Genomic DNA, 25,520 nt, shown 5'->3' with positions numbered 1-25,520 from the left:
TTTTAAGGGTAAATATTTACCATTTCAAGTATTAAGCTGTCAGAGGTGCCTACCTGCTTCAATGGAGTAGTGTAGCTCTGCGTTCACGCCTTTGTCTTTGTCCAAGGCAGTCACCTGGACCACAGCTGATCCCACTGCTGCTGACTCATAGACTGAGCCTTCATACAGCGCACTGGTAAAGATGGGTACATGGTCATTTATATCCTCCACTTCTATTAGCACACGGGCCAGGTTCTTCCTGTATGGGAACTCTTGGTCTTTCACCTGTGGAGAAAACAGAAAGACAATCAAAAAAAGTCATCCCCCATGGTCACAATGAAAAGTAAGTAAAAGTAAAATCTGATAATTATGTAACTGTTAAATCTAAAATGTGCCCATTGTCCAAAGTATAACAAACACAAAAACAGAAATCCTACTCTTTCACTTTCCTTTCCCACACGTATTTGCCCAAATTTTACATTTTTGATATTAGTAGTTTACTACTGGATAAGCAGATCAGTATAAAAGTATCCTCTTTCCTCTCCTAATTAGTTGGAAAACAAATTGAAATGTATTAGCCCATTAAATTCCCCTGTGGAATTAGCCTGTTACACTGCAATCAGGTCTACATCTTGGCACATACTAAACATAAAATATCAAGTGCAAGTTCCTCCAGGAAACATTTGGACAGTTGTTGTTTGTCCTCGGGAATATGCAAGATTGTCTTTTGTACACCAACAATGCAGATAAGACTGGGACCCCTCCGTGGAAAGTGAGGGGATCAAAGAACCACAGCTGTTAGTACAAGACCCTAAATATCAGACATTGGCAGAGACAGTGACATAGACTTACAATGACAGTGAGGATGTGCTGGGCACAGGCCTCGTGGTCCAGCCTCTGAGCAGTGTAAATGATGCCTAGGGTGGGGTGGATGCGGAACAGACGCATGCTACTTGGGTCTATTGAGCTCTGCAGAGAATAGGTCAGCCGGTGATGCTCATCACGGTCCGATGCCAGAACCTGGACCACCTCAGTTTCAGGTGGAGTGTCTTCAGACATAGTGACATCATAGGTTGGTTGGGAGAAGATGGGAGCGTTGTCGTTGTTGTCCATAACAGTGATGTGAACCTGGAACACAAGGGGCATTGACATATAGAAAAGGAAGAGAAAGAGGAACGAAGACATCATTGACTGAGTTGTATTATCTGGCTCTTGATAGAAGTTTGTCATGCAGAATAGCTGATATTTTGCAGATATTCTCAATATGAATATTTATTGTCCGCAGTGCACATATTGCAGATATTTTGAATATAAATGTTTCCTCCTCATGCTGATAACATGAACCAATGTGGGCAAGATTACATTTCCTTCAAAACATGTTTGCTAATTCTGATTAGTTGTAGTGCTGGGCGGTATACCGGTATACCGGTTTTAATTTCCCGTATGATATTAATTTTCATATACCATCATACGCATATGCATAGCCGAAACAACTGCTGTAATATAATTTAATAATTTTTCATAAATACACTACATGTATTATAATTTTTTTTCGCATTAGCTTATTTTCTCATTGCACAGCTGTCTGGCTGACAGCGTAGCACATTTTATGGCTGGGAATGTGTTTCATTTTAACTGAGCATCTTGGTGTTTGGAGCTATGCTACGCTAACCTGAGGACGCCATAGCACGGCAGGACACTACGGTGCTTTTGAAAACTTTTCTCCACAACCGTGGTCCGTGCCGGGCGACGGAGGTGGGATCCCAGCCCCGCTGCGAACCGGCCGCCGTAGACTGGCGAAATACTGTCACTGGCGTCCATGAATCAAGAAGGACTTCTTACTGGAACTGAAATGATGTACTGGGATTAAACTCTTTGTCAACAAAGAATTTGGTAAGTGACAAACTGCGTTTGTTTTTTAACATCTGCAGTAACGTTTTTATGAATAATATTTGAATGGCTCGTGCTCTTGTGTGGTGGAATGCGTGGATCCGCTGCAGGTTTGCTGGATTGATGTGTCATGCTTTGTTGTCATATGAATATATGTTACTGATTCTTATGACTTTGTGGTTGTCATTGTGTTAATTACGTTGATTTGACTATGCATTGTCCGTTATTGACGCAGCGTCCCGTCATGCACGGATTTATGTATCTGCACCGTAGCTGTTCAACTGTAGTAGGACAGCACAGAAAGCCCAGCCATAAAATGCACAGCCCGCCACTGCCCACAACTAACGCTATTTAACAGGGCAAAACACCACGACACAACAGTTTGTGACACATAAACAATTTGTAACACTAATAATTGTTCATTTATAAAATTTCACCGCCAAATGGCATGCTGGGTACAGCTCGCTAGCTAGCCCGGTAGCACAACAGTCTGTTAACAGCGAGAGGCTCCGTTGCTACCGTAACGTTACATAATGAACAGAACAGAGCGATGCAGGATGAACAAAGACAGACCGGAGATGCACCGATAGAGTCTGTGCCCAAGAGAGGAGCTGTGTCTGCTGTTTGGAAGTGTTTTGGTTTTAAAAAATCCGACGTTTTGCGAGTTTCTCGAACCACTGTTGTTGCCGCTGGTGGTAACACCAGCAACTTACGCCATCACCTCAGCAGAAAACATGTGTATTGTGTTGGAATACCAAGAGTGTGATGACTCGAGGCCGTCAACCAGTAACGTTAACACGAGTGAAGCCGAAGGGTCAGACATCGCTTGAAGAGGCATTTGCTCGAGGCAGCATATGACAAGAAAAGCAAGCGGTGGAGCGACATTACGAACGCAATAACGATCCACCTCTGCAAGGACATGGTCCCGCTACAGAGAGTCGAGAAAGACTCAGAGCAATGATTAAAACACTGGATTCAAAGTATGTCTTACCTGGGCAAAATACTTTAGCCAAACTGCTATCCCAACATTATATGAACAAATGAGCACACCCTATAGTAAGCAAAGCCTTTATATGGTGGTTTCATATATGGGTCAACTTTGACACATAAATTAATGCTATTAAGGAATAGGCCTGTGATAGTCTGGCGACCTGTCCAGGATGAACCCTGCCTTCTCCTAATGGTAAATGGACTTCTACTTGTATAGCACTTTTCTCGTTTACCGACCACTCAAAGCGCTTTAACACTACATGTCATCATTCATAATATCAGCTGGAATCCACTCCAGCCCCACCATGAACAGGATAAGCGGTTTAAGATAATGGATGGAGGGATGTTAAGAAATAGAAGATTACTTGACAACATTATTTGTATAATTTTACTTAACAATCTTTCCTGTCAGTGGAATATGAAACAGAGTGTATGCTGAACAATAATGAACACAGATGAATGTGTGCCATGGTGCAGACTGCAGAGAAGTCATGCAACGTGTTTGTGGGGCGACTGTGGCTAAGTCCGACTGTGGCAAGGCCGTCCTTCAATCAGAGGGTCGGCGGTTCGATCCCCAGCTCCTCTAGTCGCATGTTGATGAGCAAGACACTTAACCCCAAATATTGCTCTCGTAGCTGTGCCTACGGTGTAGAATGTGATAGAATCTGAATTGTAAGTCGCTTTGGATAAAAGCGTCTGCTAAATGACTGTAATGTAATGTGGTTGGTGTAAGTCATGACTCATGGAAAGTTCGTGAGTCACAGATGACTGGTGATGAAGCCCAGTCATCTGTGAGTCAGGAAAACATAGGAGGAAAGGCAGACACAGTCTTAATGTTGACTTCACTGTCCTCAACCACCAGGAGCATCAGGAACTTAAAGGAGAAAACACAAGCAAAACTGACCAATCATAGCTGTTGTCCTCTTGCTAGCCGTCATGCATGCAGACTAAGGTGTAGATACAGCTGCTACTGTATGTAAGAAAGTCCTTTCTCTGTATTTGACACTGTAATGTGTAGTAAGTGTGCCTTTGTTCCAAGTTTCTTCCTCTATAGGTTCCCACAAAACATTTTTGAATTATTATTCTATTATATTCATTGGTAGGTTTCAAACAAAGCCTGTCAGATCCTTCAACATCTGAAACTCTCTAATTTTGCAACTCTGATCACAAAATGATTACATCCACTTTCTAAAGGGATTGGTTAGGTGAACAGTGGTGTCTTAACTTCTCTCTCTTGCCGGCTCTCTGGTTTCATTCTTCACACAACTACTCCTTCCATCACTATACGTGTTACCAGCCACAACATAAATGCCCCCGCGAAGAGAGAGTCTGAAACTGTGCTCCATTATCCAAATTTTTTCAGCTCATTGTGTCAACACTACAAAGACATAGAAACACAGTGTTCTGTGAGAGATCTGGGAGGCTGTCTGATGCAACCCGGAGGATGCTACATTGAAGCTTTTTGCCATGCACATTTGGAACGGGTAGAAATACTTTGACCTTTAGACATGGTTGGACAGCACGTTGTATGACCTAAATCATATGACCTAATAGTAAACAATTCAAGGTCCTGAAATACTCAAACAACTAAGGAAAGCAGGGTGGACAGTGGACGCACACGCAGCTCTTTTTCGTGTTCACACATGCGAGACGTACCATCCTCAGTATAGTCCCTGCGGTCCTAAATTTTGGGCAGCACACAGCCACCTGGCAAGGTATCTGGGTGAACCCAACAGACATGGGCAGATAACATAATTCCACACGGATCCTTGCAATTATGTGGACACAAAGTATAATTTGAGCTTTATATACTGTCTAATCTGTGAGTCTTTTGGTGAGGCAGGAAACAACAGGAATAAAGGTGGAAAGTTCCAAACACTTGGAGAAAACAAAAAATCAAGGAATAGATTGGCATCCAAGACCTTCTTCACCACTCAGCCACTGTCCTGACTATACCCCTGATAAAATAAAGCAACTGAACTCTGTAAGGATTACAAAGTATAAAATAGCAGCAGGAGTAGGACCTGGGGGGGGGGGGGGGGAGGAGAGTGATGTGCACTGTACACACCCAGAAAAAGGAGTCTGAGATTTGTACTGATTCCTATCCAGAGAAAACACAAAGAGAAGTGAAGGGAATCGTAGACAGGAGTTAAGTTGAGCACTGCCGGGCAAATAATCTAAATTTAAACCCTGGTGCAGCAGTCGGCCTTCTGTTGCTCAACTGTGGAGACATTCCCTGGCGGCATGACGCCATGCTGACTCTCCATCTGGGAGCCTTCTTCCCTTCTTATACAGTTGTGTGTGGTTCTGTATCTGTATGAGTGTGTGTGTGAGTAGGGAGTATGTGAACAAAAATATTGCAACCGCTATGTGAAGAATGAGTTCTGTTCGGTAAGGCTAAAAGGTAAAATTATAGAAAGCAGGGAGCTTTATAAGCCAGACACCAGTTGAAATACTATCTGTGTGAAGATTTCACGTAAGTCTTAACACTGTGTCGCAGAGGTGTCAATTAAGATTGCATCATATTGACAGTTTTATAGCAGTTTGATAATTACACACCTCAGACTATGGCATCAACAATGACTACAGCGTTGCATCAACACCTCTAACAAAGTGTCGAAAACATTATAGGCATTGTAAAATGGGATTTGTTAAAGATGAATATATTGGATTGAACTGTACAGGTTCAGCGAATAAAAGTGAATCAAGTTATTAACATGAGTGATTTTGGTTGACATATTTCTGTGGTCAAGCACTCCATGATTATTATTATAAGGGCCCAAGCACAAAAGTGCCAGGGGGCCCAACTGTGTCCTTGGTCATGGGATTAATAATGAATGTGATCCAATTTGATTGGTATAACCCTCTGGATTATGTGATGGTAAATTGGGAAGGAAACAAACAATGATGTCTTAGGTCATGTGACAATATGCTGTTTTAGGTAGGGTCTATGGAACTTATCTCCTTGAGGAGAGAACAGATCCATATCACATTTGATCAGCAGAATCTTAAGACCTTCACGATGCACCCCCTTGGTGACATCATACGCCACCATGGTCTCCATTTCCAGTGCTATGCTGATGAGACCCAGCTCTACATCTCCACCAAATCGATCACCCCCACCACCCACTCCACCATCACCAACTGCCTCACAGATAAAAAGACCTGGATGCAAGTCAACTTTCTCAAACTCAACAGCGACAAATCTGAAATCCTCATCATCAGCGTCACATCACTAAACAAATCCCACCACAACTTCTCCCTCTGCATCGATGGCACCACTGTTCCTGCTTCCACACATGTCCGTAACCTTGATATCATTTTCGATCAAACCCTCTTTTTTTAATGTCAATCACATCATAAAAACGTCCTTTCATCTCAAAAGCATTGCCTGTCTACGGCCCTCCCTCTCCTGCTCCTCCACACCTTCATCACCTCTCGACTGGACTACTGCAACAGTATCCTGTACGGCACATCCACCAAAATCATCAAAAAAATAGAATACATTCTAAACTCAGCTGCCTGTCTGCTCTCAAACTCATTTATTTAAATCTGCTTTTAACCTGTGATGCTAGTTATGTATGTTTTTGTTCCTTGCTGTTATGTCATTTCTTCTCTTTGTATTGTAATTCAGTGTGGCTTTGTAGCACAAAGGCAGTAAAACTGCCTGTGCCAAAGCACACTGTATATTATCCATTGGGCTTAATCATAATATTAACTAGAAAATTCCAAAAGAAATTTTGACAGTGTGGCTTCTACTGCCCGAAGAAATCGCAATATATACACAATGTTACCGGTAGTGTCATTCAGGTTCAATTGAGATAGCACTACTCTCTTTTCTGCATTTTAGATTAATACTCTTGGATTGAATCTTGTATTTGTGGGGCTATTATTTTGAAAGGGTGGGATTGGGTGGGTGAGAGAGGGGGAGAGGAGACAGAATCATAATGTTTGACACTAAAATGAGAGGCTTCATCACAAGCATTCCAGTTAGAATTCATTCTGTGGGGGCTTTTAATTTGAAATGGGGGGGTGGGGGGTGAGAGGGGAAAAGTCCTATAAAAATATCTAAGACCTGAATAACTGTATGATAGAGAGAGACACAGAGAGGGTGAGAGAGAGACAGACAGACAGAAAGATAGACAGAGAGGAGAGAGAGACAGAGAGAGTGAGTGAGTGAGTGAGACAGGCAGACAGACAGTTAGATGGACTGAGTGAGTGGGAGAGAGACGGTTATATGGACTGAGTGAGTGGGAGAGAGAGACAGGCAGACAGACAGATGGACTGAGTGAGTGGGGGAGAGAGACAGTTAGATGGACTGAGTTAGTGGGAGACTGAGTTAGTGGGAGAGACAGGCAGACAGACAGTCTAACGACAGTCTAACGCTCCCATCATTTCTGTATTCGAGATAAATACATTTGTTTGAGAAGCCTTTGGAAATTATGGGAGCTAACGCTCTTATCTTTCTCACGGTATCCATATTTTGCCACTCAGACTCCTGCTAATTTGTTAAAAGGAGTTAGGGGTTTTGTTCAAAATCACTGTTTACTGTAATGTTTCTTAATCAGTCTGCCTCTAACACCAGGTGCGTCCTCACCATGGCAACCAGTTACACACACACAAGCAGGCACGCTCTCTCTCTCTGTCTCTACGCAGGCACATGACAGGGAGATATTCAGTCAAAGGCATTGTTAAACCTCCTCTCTGTCTGTCTCTCTGCCTGTCTGTCTGTCTCTCTCTGTCTCTCTGTCTGTCTGTCTGTCTCTCTCTACACACATCCACACATGATATTCAAGGAAAGATCATTAGACCTCCTGTCTCACTCACTCATTCAATCCATCTAACTGTCTGTCTGCCTGTCTCACTCTCCCACTCACTCAGTCCATCTAACTGTCTGTCTGCCTGTCTCTCTCTCCCACTCACGCAGTCCATCTAACTGTCTGTCTGCCTGTCTCACTCACTCTGTCTCTCTCTCCTCTCTGTGTCTCTATCATACAGTCATTCAGGTCATAGATATTTTTAGAGGACTTTTCCCCTCTCACATTGGCATGTGTATATATTGCGATTTCTTCGGGCAGTAGAAGCCACACTGTCAAAATTTCTTTAGGAATTTTCTAGTTACTTTTATTGTTTCTGTTTTTACAATCTTCCTCTATAAACTCAAACACATTTCGTGGAAAGTTTTAGAAGTTTTATTTTTCAGACTTAGTTACAACACTGCGGCTCTCTCTCTCTCTCTCTCTCTCTCTCTCTCTCTCTCTCTCTCTCTCTCTCTCTCTCTCTCTCTCTCTCTCTCTCTCTCTCTCTCTCTCTCTCTCTCTCTCTCTCTCTCTTATCAAATTTACTTTAAAATCAACACTTACACATAAAGGTTTACTAGATTATGGGTCCATGAATTTGGTCAACACACGTCTCTCACTTGTTTCCTCTCCGTATCGTTGTTGTCTGTTCTCACTCGTAGCTCTGCTGGTGGCTGAAGTCCTTTATAGTTTGTGTGTGGACTTCACGATAGTTGTGCAGAACAGAATTAGCATTAATAAGGACAGGACAGTCCTCCGTTTAGTGTCCATCGTCCTCAAAGCCGCTAACCGTGACTTCAGACGGCCGTCACTCTGTAGGTCTGATAACGCCGCTCACTAATCGCTCCAATAACAGCTGTTTCCTCTGCAAAAATGCAGACTTTAACTGACCAATAGCTGCTAGTAAAGAAAACAAGGTCAGCAATGCCTGTAATCAGTTGTCCATGTTGAATTAACCTGGTAGTCGATCGATATTCAATGTTGTTGTTCGTGATCTTCCGGGAAAGGCTCACATGATAGGGGCGTGACGAATCAGGGAAGGACACGTCATGACTGTTAAGAACCAATCAAGTAGCGAACGCGGGTGTGGGTGTGATCGTTTCCAAACTTATCCGTTTTCGACCGTCCACACGACAAAGCAACTCCGGAGTTTTCAAACGTATCCGTCCTCGGGATCGTTTTCAAACTCCTCTGTTTTCGGTGCTCGAAAACGCCAGCGTAGTGTGGACGCTCAGTGTAAACGTAGCAAAACATATGAGTCTTCAAATGGAAACGGAGTAGCGTGGACATGGCCTTAGAAACACTTTTCATAGACTGCAAACCATTTTATTCACCGCAGGAGTTTTCCTCATTCATTCTGGCAGGTGTTTACATCCCACCTTAGGCCTGTGTGAGTGAGGCGCTCCAACACCTGGCTGAGCAAATCACCAACATGGAGCACAAACATCCAGATCAAGGTAGCTAAGAGGAGCTACACTGAGGCCCTGTCCACATTACTCTGCTTACGTTTGGAAACACATATCTTTTGCTACATTTACACTGAGCGGTCACACTACGCCGGAGTTTTGGAGCACCCTAAACGGAGGAGTTTGAAAACACCCCCGAGATTGGAGGTGTTTGAAAACTCCGGGGCTGCGTTTGAGTGTGGACGGTCGGAAACTGATGCGTTTAGAAAAAATGACACCCACACCCGTGTTCGCTACTGGATTGGTTCTTAGCAGCCATGACGTCTCCGTCCCTGATTCGTCACACTCACTATCACGTGACCCTGCTAAGCTTTCCTGCACGAAGCAGGAGCAGAATAGAGTGAGAGACGTGTGTTGACCACATTTATGGACCCATAATCTAGTAAACGTTTACGTGTAAGTGTTGATTTTAAAGTAAATTTGATGTGAGAGAGAGAGATAAAGACCCGCAGCGCTGTAACTGAGTCTGAAAAATAAAACTTTCCACGAACTGTCTGTTTGAGTTTATAGAGCACTATTTTAGAGGAAGATCTTAAGTATCAAATACAACCTTTCATTATTAAAGACTACTTTATAACTGTCGTATTTTTTTAAACTAAGCAACCAATCTACTTCCTGTTTACACCGTCACGCGTATGCCCAGTGTACGTTAATGGTCACGTGCTGTCCGTCTTCGAAGGTTGCCGTGTGGATGCAGATCAATTCGAAAATGATGCTGAAACGCCCGTGTGGACGGAGATCGTTTCTATTTGACAAATCTGCTTCCAAATAGAAACGGAGTAGTATGGATGTAGCCTGAATCACCAACTGGCTGATGACCTGAATGTTTTCTACTGCAGGTTTGATAAGCCCACTCTCACCCCCCCCAACTGCCCCATCATCAAACAACCACCTACACCCCCTGCCACCTCCTCACCTCTCCCAACCGACCCCCCACCGGCACTGAGGATCTGTGAAGAGGATGTGAGTCGGCTCTTTCACAGACAGAAGATTAGGAAGGCACCAGGCCCAGACGGTGTGTCCCCCCTTCTGCCTGAAAGTCAGTGCTGACCAGCTGGCCCCCATGGCAGATGTTCAACCGATCTCTGGAGCTGTGTGAAGTCCCCTCCTGCTTCAAACGCTCCACGATCATCTCGGTCCCCAAGAAATCCTCCATCACAGGATTAATGACTACAGGCCCGTCGCCCTGACGTCTGTGGTCATGAAATCCTTTGAGAGACTGGTGTTGACCCACCTGAAGCACATCACATGGACCCTGCTGGACCCCCTGCAGTTTGCCTACCGTGCAAACAGGTCGGTGGATGATGCAGTCAACATGGGACTGCACTACATGCTGCAACACCTCGACTCCCCAGGGTCATATGCAAGGGTTCTGTTTGTGGACTTCAGCTCAGCGTTCAAAACCATCATCCCGGAGGTACTTCAACCTAAACTTTCCCCGCTCACTGTGCCAGCCTCCACCTGTTGGTGGATCACAAACCTCCTGACAGACAGGACGCCGCCGGTGAGGCTGGGAAAAATCACATCCAGCACCCGGACTATCAGCACCGGCGCCCCCCAGGGATGTGTGCTCTCCCCACTGCTCTTCTCCCTCTACACCAACGACTGTACCTCAGAGGACCCAACTGTTAAACTCCTGAAGTTCGCAGATGACACAACGGTCATCGGCCTCATCAGGGACGGTGACGAGTCTGCGTACAAACGGGAGGTTGAACAGCTGGTCGTCTGGTGTGGTCAGAACAACCTGGAGCTGAATAAACTCAAAACTGTGGAGATGACAGTGGACTTTAGGAGGAGCCCCCCAACACTGCCCTCCCTCACCATACTCAACAACACTGTGTCTGCTGTGGAGAACTTCAGGTTTCTGGGATCCACAATCTCCAGGACCTGAAGTGGGCACCCAACATCAACACCATCAGGAAAAAGGCCCAGCAGAGGTTGTACTTCCTGCGCCAGCTCAGGAAGTTCAACCTGCCTCAATAGCTGCTGATTATGTTCTACTCCACTATCATCCAGTCTGTTCTCTGTTCCTCTATCACTGTGTGGTTTGGATCGGCCACCAAACAGGACAGAAACAGACTACAACGGACTGTCAGGTCTGCAGAGAGGATCATTGGTTCCAGCCTGCCCTCCATCCTGGACTTGTACACCTCCAGAGTCAGGAAACGGGCAGGCAAGGTCACTGTAGACCCATCACACCCTGGACACAAGCTGCTCTCCTCTGGTAGGTGCTACAGAGCTCTGTCAAAACCACCAGACACAGGAACAGCTTCTTTCTGCTGGCCGTCACTCGGATGAACAATGAATCAGTCATACATCACTGCTACCTCCATTCTGCACTATCACCTTAATTCCATTGACACTGTCGTTGCATTGTTGTATAGGGTTATGTTCATATATACAGTATATATATATACTAGTGCTGGGCAACGATTAAAATATTTAATCGCGATTAATCACATGGATTTTTTGCGATTAATCGCAAAAAATCCATTGTTATCCATTGTTATGGCAAAGTTCAATAATGAATTCAAAAGTAGTGTATTGCACACTTTTATTTTAAAAGTACTGCTATATGAACAAAAGGGCAATAACATTTGGGTCACGAGATGCAGGTAGCATGTTTTATACTTAATGTGAATATAATTCATACTTTGTTGGCATCTTATTCTGAAAACCGGATGTTCGTCTGAAGAAACCGGATGTTGTCTCACGTTAATCTGACTGACTATAGGATGTTTGCTGGCTTTTATCCCACTGTTCTTGTCATCCTCTTGTTGTTATGTCTATGTATTGTCTCTTGTCTTTCAATAAAAAAAATTATAATAAATTTAATAAATGCGTTAACGCGCGATAAAATAATTGTCGGCGTTAATTAATGAATGCGTTAACGCGAAATTAACGCGTTAACTTGCCCAGCACTAATATATACACTTTTTGAATATATATTTATATTGTACATGGTCATTAAATGTTTATGCTTACATCATTCCTGTTTATTGTAAATTCTGTGTATGTACTTAGAGAGCAACGAAAAACCGGAGTCAAATTCCTTGTATGCGTAAGCGTACAAGGCCAATAAAGCTGATTCTGATTCTTATATCTATAAGAATATTAAAGGCTTTCTCAACAGAAACAAGAGGGCTTTCATGGCAAGGGATCCTGAGTGACTCCAAGCTGTCTAAAACCATATTCTATGTGTTATACTGTTTTATTACGGACTATATTATATTTCCATATTCATAGTCATTATCCAACCATTATCTTTAGGGTCGTGGGGGGGGCTGGAGCCGATCCCAGCTGTTTGGGCGAAGGCAGGGTTCACCTGGACAGTTAGCCAGACTATCTCAGGGCTGACATGTAGAGACAGACAACCATTTAGAGTCATCAATTAACCTACGCTGCATGTCTTTGGACTGTGGGAGGAAGCTGGAGAACCCACGCTGACACGGGGAGAACATGCAGACTCCACAAAGACGGTGCACAGTACCCCCCCCGTTATCTTGAGATCACTCTTGGGGGAGACAGAATAAGGGTTGATTTAATATATGAACACATATTCATGATGTGCGCTTGCTGTTATTTTACTACTTATTTAGAAGATAAGGACTCTCCTCTTGGGAGAGTGCATGTGAAGTCTTTTATGGATCAGATATTTTGGGGGGCGATAGTTCAATGGGTGAGATATAATTAAAAATGAAGATTTTAGTGATTAAAAAATAAAAAGATTGTACACAATCTGCGTGTGCATGTCTCTCTCTAGACCAACCTGGAAATGACTTCTGGGAGCCTCATAATCTACCAGCATGAGCAGCAAGTTGCAACTCTCTGTATTTATTAGAAGTCTGAGGAAGAGCCTGGTTACATTACACGGCAATAAAATACACTTGGCCATGTGTTGCACTGGAACTTCTCTTTCTGTATTGTATATTGTTTTTCTCCTTTTCTTAACACATGTCGGGTCCACATGGGGAAGGTGGCTAAATTAGAGTAAAGTGCTGACCAATGTGCATATACATACATAATCCCTAAAAACCCTAGATAGAATAAGTACAGAACAAGTATTGTTATCTGTGCACTATATTTTATATTTTATTGTACATTTTAATATGTTTCTATTTTTTGCACTGTGTTGATTGTTTAATGTTATCCACAACCATGTAAAACTCCTAGAATGTGCAACATACTCTGGCAAAATAAACAATTCTGATTCTGATTCATAGCATGTAAAGCCCAATTTGTAATTGCAGTGGCTGTCTGTGTTCTTGATACTCTGCCACCCTTTGTTATCTGCTGTGATGTTTGTCCAGGCTGTTAGTCGTGGCATCTCTGAAGATAATCCTTGTGATTTGATCAGTAAACTGGAGTGTAAAACCACACCTTCTCTTCCATTACCACTATCTTTTCCCAGCTCAGATGCTATGGGCTGCTTGTGTGTCACTGAAGATACAAGAATCTGCCCTGCTCATTCTCTGTTCAGAGGACTCTTTGTATCTAATGTGATCCAGTCATTTTGGTTCATGGACTGTGTTTCAACATTATGTTTTATGTCTGTTAGGTAACGTATTGCTCAAATAACAATTCATTATGTAAACTCTTCCTTTGTGACATCTGGTGCATTAGCATTTTGAATTGCTCCAAAAACAGTAAGAAGGTATAACTGTAAACCAGCAAACAATGGTTGATGGAACAAAGGTTACCTGTGTGTATGCAGTGTTGGTGCCGTCGCTGGCCTGCACCGTCAGGTTGTAGAAGGAACGCTGCTCAGCATCCAGAGGCTTGGCGATGATGATGGTGCCCATGGCCTTCTCTACGTCAAACACGCTGTCGCTGTTCCCACCTGCTCCACGGGAGGAGGGAGGTTCAGACAGTGTCAGTCATACAGACATACATTTATTTACAGACCAATGGTTTTCATTCATGTGCAACCATGTGCTGAAATACCCAAACATTAGTTTGGATATGACATAAACAGCAGTACATTTTATGTTTTGCCTGTATACTCCGCCTGAGCAGCACATGACTGGAGACCATTGCTGCACATGCTCTTCATTGATTGTCTTCGGAGTGTGGGATGGTATAGATGAGGGAGGGATGGCTGCTGACAAGATTAAGCCCCACCCCCCACACACACACGCCCACAAACTCTTGCAAACCGACAGTCAAAAGCACGACATCACAGCAACAGTGAAGCATGAGCACTGGCCATGCAAGCTGCATGAACAACATGCAGTGTTGTTCATGTGTGTGTTTTCCTCTGCTCTGTACACATAGTGAATGGATTTAAAACATTCGGCCCACACAGGTTCAACATATGTGTTTGTGTTTGTCTGATCAGCTTCTGTTTGTTTTTTAATGAAACGTTTCATTTAGCTGCACTGGGTGTCCTCTGTAGAGAAAGAATCTGCCACAATCGGCTGTCTAAGTGGATGGCTATGTTGGTGCGTGTCTGTGATGATTGTGTGTGAGTATGTGTGTGTGCCCTGCACCATGTGCCTTTATGTCCTCTGACTGTCTGTTTGTCGAGCCCATTTGAAGACGCCCACAGCCCAGCTGTTCTTGCAGTGAAGCAGCTCCTCTGAAATGGCCTGGCCGATCCCTTTGATTCCCAGATCGATGGGGTAGTCTGCACACATCTATCCCATGTCTAGACAAAATGAATAGTGCACTGGACTGAAGTGGTAGACTCATTCAAGTACTTCAACTTCTTTAGCTGCTGTGAGTGGGGAGTCGTTTAGACCTACAATTGTCCGCAGGTCTGTGGTCTCAGGATGAGTGGCATGTTACTCGCACTACTGTATGCACATTCACAAAAATGGATTGGGGTTCAATAGCATCTTACATGGATGTGAATACTGTATTAAATCTGCTTATTGATTAATTTATACTAATTACTATGGGTTCAACTTTCAACACTTACAAGTAGCTCAAAGGGCCGGTTTGTAGCATTTCATGGATCTACTGGTTGAAATGGAATAAAAATGAATTAATAGGTTTTTATTAGTGTATGATCACAATCAAACTAGCGTTTCGTTAGCTCAGAATGAGTCCTTTGTATCTATATAGGAAGTCCTCCATGTTGCACGGCCATGATTCTAAAGTAGCCCAGAATGGACAAACCAAACATTGGAGCCCATAGCACCAGCACTAGCTGCATTCATAGTCTCTTCTCTGGTCAGTGTTCCTGTTCTCACAATGCACATGAAGACATCCGCAACCTCGCCATCATTTTTGATTTTTGTCTTGAAGCAAAGGAGACAAAAGTTGTTCAGCCCTGCTTTGCCCAACTAAGATCAGGTCATTCTTTTCCTCTGCACACTTAAAAATGCTCATCCATGCTTTTATCTCCTCCAGACTTGATTATTGCAACGTACTTTATTCTGGTATTCAGCAGGCGGAACATCCAAAAAGATCCAAAGTAAATAGAAAATGCTGCTGCCAGGTTTTTAACACGTACTAAGAGAAGCAACCACATCACCACAATCCTCGCTGCCTTTCACTGGTTTCCTGTGAGTTTTAGAATTGATTTTTAGATATTACGGCTTTTTTCTTTGCTAACTCCTTATGAACCTGATCCTCTAGCAGGGCCCTACTAGTGGTTCCAAAATCCCTTTAGCTGTCCTGGCCCCTCAGCTGTGGAACTCCATGCCTCAGTAACCTGTTTACATGTTTTTTTTTTCTTTATATCCTTATCGTGTTTACTTTTTGTGTATTGTGAAGAACTTTGTAACTTTGTTTTTGAAAGGTGCTATATAGGTAAAGGCAAGGCGAGGCGCAGGTTCTGAGAAATACCTCGGCATGACCACAGTTCTGCACTCTCCAGCTCACGTTACCGCAGCCTTGGAATGGGAGGAGTGAGCAGAGGGCTATTCGGTTGGTTGCAATCTGCAACACACCACTAAATCTTACACACTGCACTCATGTGTAATCTAATTCTTTTAGTTATATTCTGTACCCAGTTTTTGTTGGTTGCACATTTACAATGAATGTATAAAGAATATATTTGGTCTCAACAGCTAAATGTAAACCTATTAACAGGAGCCCATCTGCCATCCACAAGTTTAGCTGTTTAAAATGAAACCTAAGACATGACAGACATCAACAATAAACACAGGCTGATAATCTGGGCATTTAACCAGATGGTCAACAGTCCTGACCCTGGTGTCCTGAGACATGGTGTTAACAGGACAAAAGCTGCACTACTGTCAGACGGACCGGGGCGGATTCTGTACATAAATATGAAGAAGCCTTTGTGAGCACAATGGTGTTTAAACAGACACAAGAGTACATGTGGAAAATAATTGATGTTTTCCTAAATTGGAGTTCAAGCTGCTCTGTTCTAAAATTGGTTTCCTCTGCCTCTCTGAGCCAAGTTCATACAGGCTCAACTGGACAGTTGTCTCACTACAGAACATGGACTCAGACAAACATCTTTTTAAAATATCTTTAAGTAACAATATTTTCTTCCTTCTTGCCCAATCAGAATCAAGTATTCTCTGTGGCTGTCATGTAAGTAAGTGATAATAAACAATTAAGTGTCCTGATATGAGAAAATATTGGAAGAGGCAAATGCTAAAACACACCAACATAGGCAGCAACGCTATTTTCTCTGTAAAGACCATATTCAGATATGTAGACTGCAGGGGATCGAACCACCGACCTACTGATAACACCACTCCATCTCCTGAGCCTCAATGGTGGTGAGTCCTCTGACCCTCAGGACACCAGCAACGTCTTGACATCCATTACTTATCAGTCCCACAGAACACATGTGTTTACATTTTTACAAAAGTAACAATGTGAGAGAATTAACAAAGCTGTCACCCATTGTTGCCATGGGAGCATTGTAATGGTAATTTTTTATGTAGTATATATTTCTACTTACTTAGTATATATTTCTACTCAGTATATCGTATTCATGCATAAGTAATTTTGCTCTGAACTTTGTTGAACTTCACCGTGTCTCTGTTGTGCAGAGGAAGAGTTCTCCCTTGCCTGTTCACAGAGATAACTAACTGTGTTGTATGAGAATGTTCCAGCACCAAGGCCTTTGGGCCGCTTGTTTTGGTTGCTGACCGTTTGTTTTTGAATGTTGTTCCCATCAGTCTGAGACCAAAAGTCTGAGACTGAAATGTCTGTAACATTGGCCATCGGCCCCCACCTTTGCTCATTCTGTATAAAGAAAGCTTGTTCACTTTGTTCTTGGTTCTTCCTCACTGAGACTGTACGCATTCTGTTGTGATGATTGAACCTTCTCTGCGCAGAGAATAAATACTTAAAAAACAACCTGGTGTTTGGTATTTTGTATTTCAGCATGAAAAGACTCACACAAAGCGGGTATAGGAATTTTTTCCATTACAGCATATAAAAAGGTAGTGATATCTTTTTACCAAACCTTCATCCCATCAATGAACCTTGGCTGCAATTAAGTCCATAAATGTGAAAAACATACACACACATTGACACAGGATAAACATTAACACAGACTCAGACACACTCGTCTTCTCGGGTAAGCTTTGTGGTTCATTCCCCATCGGCTAACCGCCTCCAACCCACCAAACACAGGAATATGTCAGCAGCACCGATAAGAAGCACAGGGGGGGATGATGAGCATCAATGAAAAAGAAAAGGAAAACAAAGAAAGGGAAGTAGAGGGAAGACAGCTAACAGGGGTAGTGGAAGTTGGAAACGAGATACCTTCTGAGGAACAGTTCCTGCCACAAGCACTCTGCAGTATATAGAACATCTCACGGAAAGACCTGGGACCTTCCAGGCATGAAGCATTGAGGAGAGAGAGGAGAGAGAAGGTGAGACAGGCTGGGGGGGAGGAAGACAGGAGGATGGCGTAGTGAGCAAAGGAGGTGAGGAGACAGACTGATGAGACAAGACGGGGACAGCAACTGCTTCTGATGAGCTGAACCTCTGTCAAATGATTGGTACATGGGCTACTGAAAAACAACATTGTAAAGTCTGAATTACTAATATTGTCATATTAAGAAGTTAGTCCCAGGAAAAGATTGTTCTCGTACGATTTAAGTACACTAACGCTAATTTATGTGAATTTAAGTTCATGACAAACAATATCTAACATTTTACAACTCGTGCCAAAGGAAAGTGTTTAATTTGCAACACATTCTCAGTCAAATAACGCAGCTTGGTCAGTGGCATTAAGCTACAAACTGAGAATCCTTTTTTTTTACGGCATATAAATATACACTCGTCACATGCATTGTGTCTTTTCAAAGAAATATTCTGACTAAAGGCTGAATCAAAGTGTCATCGTTTACTTTTGGTCTTTCACAGTAAATGAACAGCGGTCTCCTGGATGACCCGTCCACCGCCCTCCCTGCGTGGACTCTCTCACCCTTTAAACTACGTCAGCTGCTCTGCCTGTGATGCTGCGGCTGGGTGCGTCGCATTCACACACTGACCAAGCTTGAAGCCTTGGGAGAGACCCGTCTTCTTTTCTTTGGACAGAGAGACCACTGATAAACATTATTTATAAAATGGACTTAGCTGTTATCACAAGCAACCTCTTTTGCAATTTTGACATTGACAAAAATGTTTCTTACAATCCAAACTAGTCATCTGCTGATAAGGAGACAAAGATCTCAGATCTCAGTTCTAAGATCTCAGAACAACAAATATTCAATGATGTCAAAATCAAAACCTGTCACAGCTCTTTCTCACGATAAATTATTTCCAGTTATTTTATACTTTATGCTTTGAGCTTTTTCTCAATACATACTCTAATGCTTCATCATGACCAAGCCACGATTATTGTTATTCTGATATGTTTAACTGTGTATATACACTTAATATTATATGTATATGTAGGCTTTACATTCATTATAAATGTCATTACATTAAATCAATCACATATTAATGTGATTGCATTTAGTATTCATAAATACAGATGTGTACATACATATATTTTTCATATTTACATGTCAATTTGATCTGCATATTGCATTATTGGTTTTGCACACACATAACATGTATGCACAGTGTTACGTGTTACAGTGTAATGCTAAATGGATCCTGGGAGGTTGACCAAATCAAAGCTTATTCATATTGCCTCATTTATGCAAAAATCAAATGCAGCTGTGATCCCACAGAAAGGCTGCAAAGGGATGGGCACAGGACAGTATGAAAGAGACAGAGAGAGAGAGAGAGAGAGAGAGAGAGAGAGAGATATGAGATGGACAGAGACAGTATGAATGACAGAGAGATGGACAGAGCTATGGAGAGCCAGAAGGTGTCTCCAGCTGGATACACACTGATTGTCACGGCTCAGTGACAACAAAAGGAAAGATGAATGGTGCATTGTGGGAACTGCAGTTGTTCATCTAGTGTGGGCTGATTTGAGCGCACAGTGCATGCATCACGGCTGGGGACCTGTCAGTGTACATATAGTATTGAATAGCATTATAAAACTAATGGAATTAGAATCAAAAGTACTGATTATTAGAATTATTAAATCACTTTTAACACATCAGAATCGTCACCATGCGTAATGCGTAAAAATTGAACTTAGAGCACTGGGCATGACATAATCTTGTTAAGCCGTTCAAGTGGGTGAAAGTGAATTTTGACGGCTCCAAGGGATTTAAGTGCTCAACGTAGGGCATTTACCATCTATAGGGGAATGTCACACTGGCTTTAAAATCTTTCTGAATGTTCTTTATTGAGAGCTAGCCAGTGTCTCCTCTAAGCAGAGACATTATGAAAGGAACTGAATAAGTCATGAATAATACTTATAAATAACATTTAATCTCTTAAAGGGAAAGTCTTTCTGACAAAAGAGTCTCAGGAAACATGAAGATACTTTTGTTTAGGTTTGATTCTGAATTCAATCCACAAGAGTTCTCTATAGACTGCCAACTGTTGTCATTTCCTTCAGGATATACAGACCTGACAGCTGGGGAAGCTGTCACCATGGTGACTGGGATGGGCAGAGCATAACAGATCATGCAGCAAGGCCACAGTGTCTGAGCTGCACCTCATACAAACACCAACACACACCCGACCTCACACAACAGTGAAAGAGGATAGGGAGATTTTACCTGTGACGTCAAACCACAAGGGGGCGGAGCTCTGCTGCAGGGACACCACACCCACAATCTCTGCCACCTTGTCATTCTCCATGACAGTGAAATTATAGAATGGCTCATCGAAGAGCACTGGGACAATTGAGGGAGGGGATCGACGAATCCACTCAATGTGCAGGCGAGCTGTGGAGGATTTCTGAGGACGCCCGTTGTCTGTCGCTTTGATCTGAAGAGCACAGTTAGATTGTAAAGTAAGCCACACTGAAATACCATACAGAAAAAAAAGATGCATGGATATTTCTGGGTATTGAAATTCCTGTTTTGATTCATCAGCCCCCCGACCTCTTCATCCTCACCGTCTGCCTCGTTACATAGAGGATGTTGGAATTGGCATGTAAGTTGTGAGGCTCTGAACTGTCCGTTATGATTGTTATTTGTAAGATACTGGGATGAATTTAGAGGTGGCCTGAATGCATACAGTCAACTTTTAACATAGGCAAAAAGACACTGAGTGATTTTTCAGGGCAGAAAGGTGGATCTGTTGAGTTGAAAATATCAATTTGACAAAAAGATTTGCATGATGCTATGATACTATGTAGTCCTGCCCCACCTCCTCCCACTCCGTTTGTTTTGTGATTTAGGCACATTCACTATTCAAGTACAGAACTGAAATAATGAAGGTCTTGAAACTAGATTGTGACTATTTAAGAATCAACATCAGGTAATTAAGCAGCACCCAACTTAATCTCCTTATCTTGATATTGTGCTTTAGTTGTGTGTATTCCCAAAATAAACATTTCAGTTCAATTACCACAAAGCAGTTGTCACACAATAACCCTGCAGCTTTCAGTGTTTCCTTCGAGTTATAGGGCCTTACATAGAAATCCAGAACCAAAATGCGTATCTTCTCATCAGGCAGGTTTCTTTCATGAACTGAACTGATATTAATGCCAAATATAAGGAGAAAACACAAAATCCACGCATTCCTAAGATGTAGAGGCATGAGGATTCAACAGACATTCTAGATGTCCGAAAACGTGTCGGCAGTCATGCCTAATAATTAATGAAGGTATGCATACAGTCAGAATGTCGTAGCTCCCTGCAGTGAAGGCCTTGCGTGAAGATACAACTGCAGTCTTGGGGTCGATAAAGAACTTCCCTTCCTCGTTTCCGTCCACGATGCTGTAGGAGAGGTCGCTGTTGGGCCCTTCATCACGGTCGTAGGCAAACACCCGATAGATGGGCTCGCCCTTCTTTCTACGCTCTCTCTCTGGAAGTTTGACCTGGTAGACCTTCTCAGGAAATGTGGGCTTGTTGTCGTTTTCATCCAGGACCTGAACCATCACCCACACTGTACTCTGCCTAGGACTAGGACCACCATCTGACACCAGCACCTGCAGGGGCATTGAGAGATTCAATTCAAACACATACAAAGAAAATGTGTTCTAATTCAGGGACTGGATCCTGGATCAGAAGACGCAAGGCCAGGTTGAATCCCAAATCAGGCAGTCTGACGACAGAGATTTAAATAATGGTGCTTTCAGGTGAAACAGAGTAAATGATCTTGACTTTCGACTATCTGAAGGTAAAAAATTGGTAAATCATGACATTTCCTGAAATTGACAGTTGATGTGGATCACTTGAAAGTAATGTTATCTGATTATGTTATGAATTTAAACAACTAGAACATCATGAACACTGTCTAGGTGGAGTACTGGTTACGGTGAGCATTCATTTGGTCAAAGTGGGATGCAGCCAGGAAGAAGTCTAGCTATTCAGAACAGGTAGAAACACCTTTGTTTTTAGATGTGTCTCATTTACATAAAAGTAGGACCAAATAAGCAGAGCTGAAACAATTATTGAAAGGATGAATTGGTAAACTGCCAGAAATGAATCTGCAACCATTTTGATAATGAATACATCTTTAGTTTTTCAAGCAGAGACTCAACACTTGTCTGGCTGCTTTCTTCTGGTTTATATAATTATAAACTGAACATCTTTGAGTTTCCAACAAGACATCTGAAGACATCCACTTAGAGAATGGGAAACCATTTACAACATTCATGACGGAAAGGAAAAAGAAGAAATAGAATGTAATGAAGCTCTAGCGTAAGTTCAGACAGGAAGACTATACTCTCGCATGCCTAAGCCCATAGTTTATCTCCCATACATCTGCCATCACTCCTCATGCAGGCACACAGTATTTCCTTGCTGTTATTGTTCGGGCTGTCAATCATGATATCAGCTGTCTAGATCAGCTGGTCTCTCTAGCCAATAGCACGACACAAGGACATCGTTAGCCTATCATCTTGCTGCTGTCTTTCTTTAAATATGATCGTCTCTCTACCTTCAGTTCGTTCAAGCTGCTGTTGCGCAACCCTCCACCTCCCCATCTCCGCCCAATCTTCGCAGATTCATCAACTCATCATTCTATCAACCTCATCAGCCGACATCACCACCAGTGTCTGGACTCCACGGGGGGATTTATATTGTTGCCGCTCAAGGAAGAGTTATCCCTAAAATGTCTCTCTCTGAAAAACATGTTTGTCTGCCTTTGATTCATGAAATATAATATTAAAAAAGTGATGCCCTTCACTCTGTAAAATGTTTTTTGGTGTGTAAGCTCCTTATGAAAGCAACCTCAGAGACTAAAAAACAGAGCCACAGTTCATTTTATTGCTTGAGTAATGAATTCAACACAGATGATGGCCACACACTCGACATCCAGACAAACTTGGCTGCAGTCCGTTAAGTGTGCTCTAGTCCTTGGTGAGCAGATCAATGTTTCATTACATAGCTGCTCACCTATGTCCTTCAAAACTCAAATTGTTTTGTTTCTAAATACTGTTTTGATCAACCATTTTACATCAAGTCAAGAAAAACATATTTACAAGTTCCAGCTATGGCTGCTGCTGATCATTGTATTAAAATGAGACACTGGCAACACAAATCACCTGCTGTTATTAAATCTATTTAAATATGTGGAAAAGATAACACAGTTTTGCCATAATAAACCCATCTATTGTCTCAGCTTCCTAACCTGCTAATGCAGAGAAGGAAAATGTCAGTAGACAATCTGTTCACAGGAAAGTCCAGTCATTTCATACACCTCTAAGTCTCCATAGCATCCTAGAAACATTTACAGTTTGCATTGTAGTTGTCTCTATATATATTTGTTGTCGAGCCAACACCAGCGGCCATACCTCAAGACTCTACTGTATTGCTGAAACCACAGAAAATGAAGAGGGTCTAAAGGACAGCCCATCAATTTAAAAAGAGCAGTGTTTAACCCCTGCTTTTTAGCTGTTACACTGAAAGGCTGTGACAGGGGGTTGATACAGACTGCATGGCGACCAGTAATAATCCCAGCAGTCAGAGGCTCATCTAGTGGGGCGATGTTAGTACACTCAAACTGTTGAGCCTGCATCCACAAACTGCTTGTCATGTGTGAACTTCACTGCATTTGTGTGTGGGTTTTTTGAGACTCCCTGACATGTGATTATCCTGATTATCTGTAACCAATCAGATATCACCTCTGTTTTCAACCAATCACATGAGACCGCCCCCAAGGGGGCACACTCTTGCGTAATACAGAGGTCGGGAACGGGGTGGAAAGAGAACCTAAAGTTAGCTTTTGTGGTCCAAACATTTGACTTGTGCATCCCAGCTAAGTGTTGAAACAATCAAACGTGGGCAGATAAGTCTGTAAGATCCCCAAAGAATCCAAACAAAGGGATGGAGGTTACATCCACGATGTTAAGGGAAAAAGAATGTCACCCAGCATGTTACTCTTTGACATTAGCTAAGTTGTTACTACTCCTGTAAAATTCGCCTAAAACGCCTATCCAAGGCATACCCAAAGTAAATTGAAAGCTGTTCTTGAACCATTTGGAGTACATGCATGGTTTTGGTCTCTTTTGAAAGGCAACACTGACATTTTTTCCCCAACAGTCAGAATCACTGTAAGTGCTACTGGTGTAGACTAATAGAAGTTGGAACACACTGAAATAGAAGGTTTTTATTTCCGCCTGAATATTTCTTTGCAAACAGATGCCTGCAGATGACTATAGCTGGGACTTATTAGCTGAAAAACACAATGGGACCATAGCATGAAGCCTTACCTAGTCAAAGTTCAAATTTGATAACAATACCACAAATAATTAATATTTTACACGTTTTACTAAGGGTATGTCTAGGCGCTTTCTAAAAAAGGACATTTGGGGACCCATGGTAACCATAGTAACATACCTAGGCTGTGTAGAAAAGTGTATTCATGATTCAAACTAAAGCTTATTTATGTCTAAATACAGTTATCTATAAGTTATTTCACCATTATTTACTTTCCTAAATTCTCCAAAACTCTCAAAAACCACGGCCACGGGACGAGCCATCGGAGTGGTAACAGGTCTCAAACTAAAGCTAGGCTAAGAGGAGACACGATCAGCCTGTATTAGTTTGATATATTAGTACTATGACAGCCGAGCGAAGTTCGTTAACGCTATCTCAGGCTTACCTTGCCTTCATCATCGTGGATGTAACCTTCAATCCAGTTGCTGTTTTGCTTTCTTTGAATTGTTTTTGGTATCCTTACAGACTTATCTGCCCACATTTAGTTGTTTTAACACAATTAGACCATTTTCCTGTGTTGTGAACGAAGAAGGAAAGATGGTGAAAACTGAAATGTGATAATAACAACGATGTCAAAAATTCTTTAACCTTAAAATCTTAACTAAAACTGCTCTCAGGACCCCTAGGTTACTAAGTCGTTGGACCCTCAATTCACCATGTGCCTGGATAGACTCACAGCAGATAAGACACAACAGCTTGGTGTCAGTCTTGACACTCAAACTGATTTATGAAGTATAAGACCCACATAAGGGCTGAGCCTACAAGGTTTTATGTCACCACCTCTCCTTTTTTACGAGCATCTACATTCCTGCAGGAAAACACAGAGACACATCTAATTGTTAACAAAAGACTTAACGAAGCTGAGTTTTGATGCAAAATAATAATAAATGTACCTACAATGATATGTTATGCTGAGCTAACATATGTTTAGTAATAGGAAGAGTGCGTTGACATAAACTAATTCCTTGAGATATAATCCACATCAGTGATTAACTTAGATTTCTATTTCACTGAAATTCAATTTACTTAAATACTCATGCTAAGCTGTAGATAAAGCCTTAAATATGACTATCCTTTTATATTAATAATTTAATAAGATCCTGTCACATAGGTATTTATTTTTTTTTTTTAAGTATGTTGATTGCCCCAGGTAGATCAGAATATCATCTGCGTAGCAGGCCAATTTGCGTTCCGTCACTTTAATAGTAATTCCTCTA

At 42.3% G+C, this 25,520-nt stretch overlaps 1 protein-coding gene across 2 annotated transcripts in view; it reads right to left on the bottom strand.

Annotated features, from left to right (window-relative positions):
* LOC142931500 (protocadherin Fat 3-like) overlaps positions 1-25,520 on the bottom strand; it is a 122,032-nt gene that overhangs the window by 39,310 nt on the left and 57,202 nt on the right. Inside the window, exons 4-9 of one of the 2 annotated variants that reach the window (XM_076075448.1) lie at positions 21,255-21,569; positions 20,191-20,401; positions 17,822-17,890; positions 13,825-13,967; positions 832-1,107; positions 54-264 (exon numbers count right to left, since the gene is read on the bottom strand). In XM_076075448.1, the coding sequence (XP_075931563.1) occupies positions 54-264; positions 832-1,107; positions 13,825-13,967; positions 17,822-17,890; positions 20,191-20,401; positions 21,255-21,569 (1,225 nt within the window). The remainder of the gene's footprint in view (positions 1-53; positions 265-831; positions 1,108-13,824; positions 13,968-17,821; positions 17,891-20,190; positions 20,402-21,254; positions 21,570-25,520) is intronic. The other variant, XM_076075449.1, reaches the window with a different exon arrangement.

This window comes from Anarhichas minor, unplaced genomic scaffold (assembly GCF_050575085.1).
Source record: "Anarhichas minor isolate MPS153535 unplaced genomic scaffold, ASM5057508v1 ptg000052l, whole genome shotgun sequence".
Lineage (NCBI taxonomy): Eukaryota > Metazoa > Chordata > Actinopteri > Perciformes > Anarhichadidae > Anarhichas > Anarhichas minor.
This window is presented reverse-complemented; position numbering and strand designations above follow the sequence as displayed.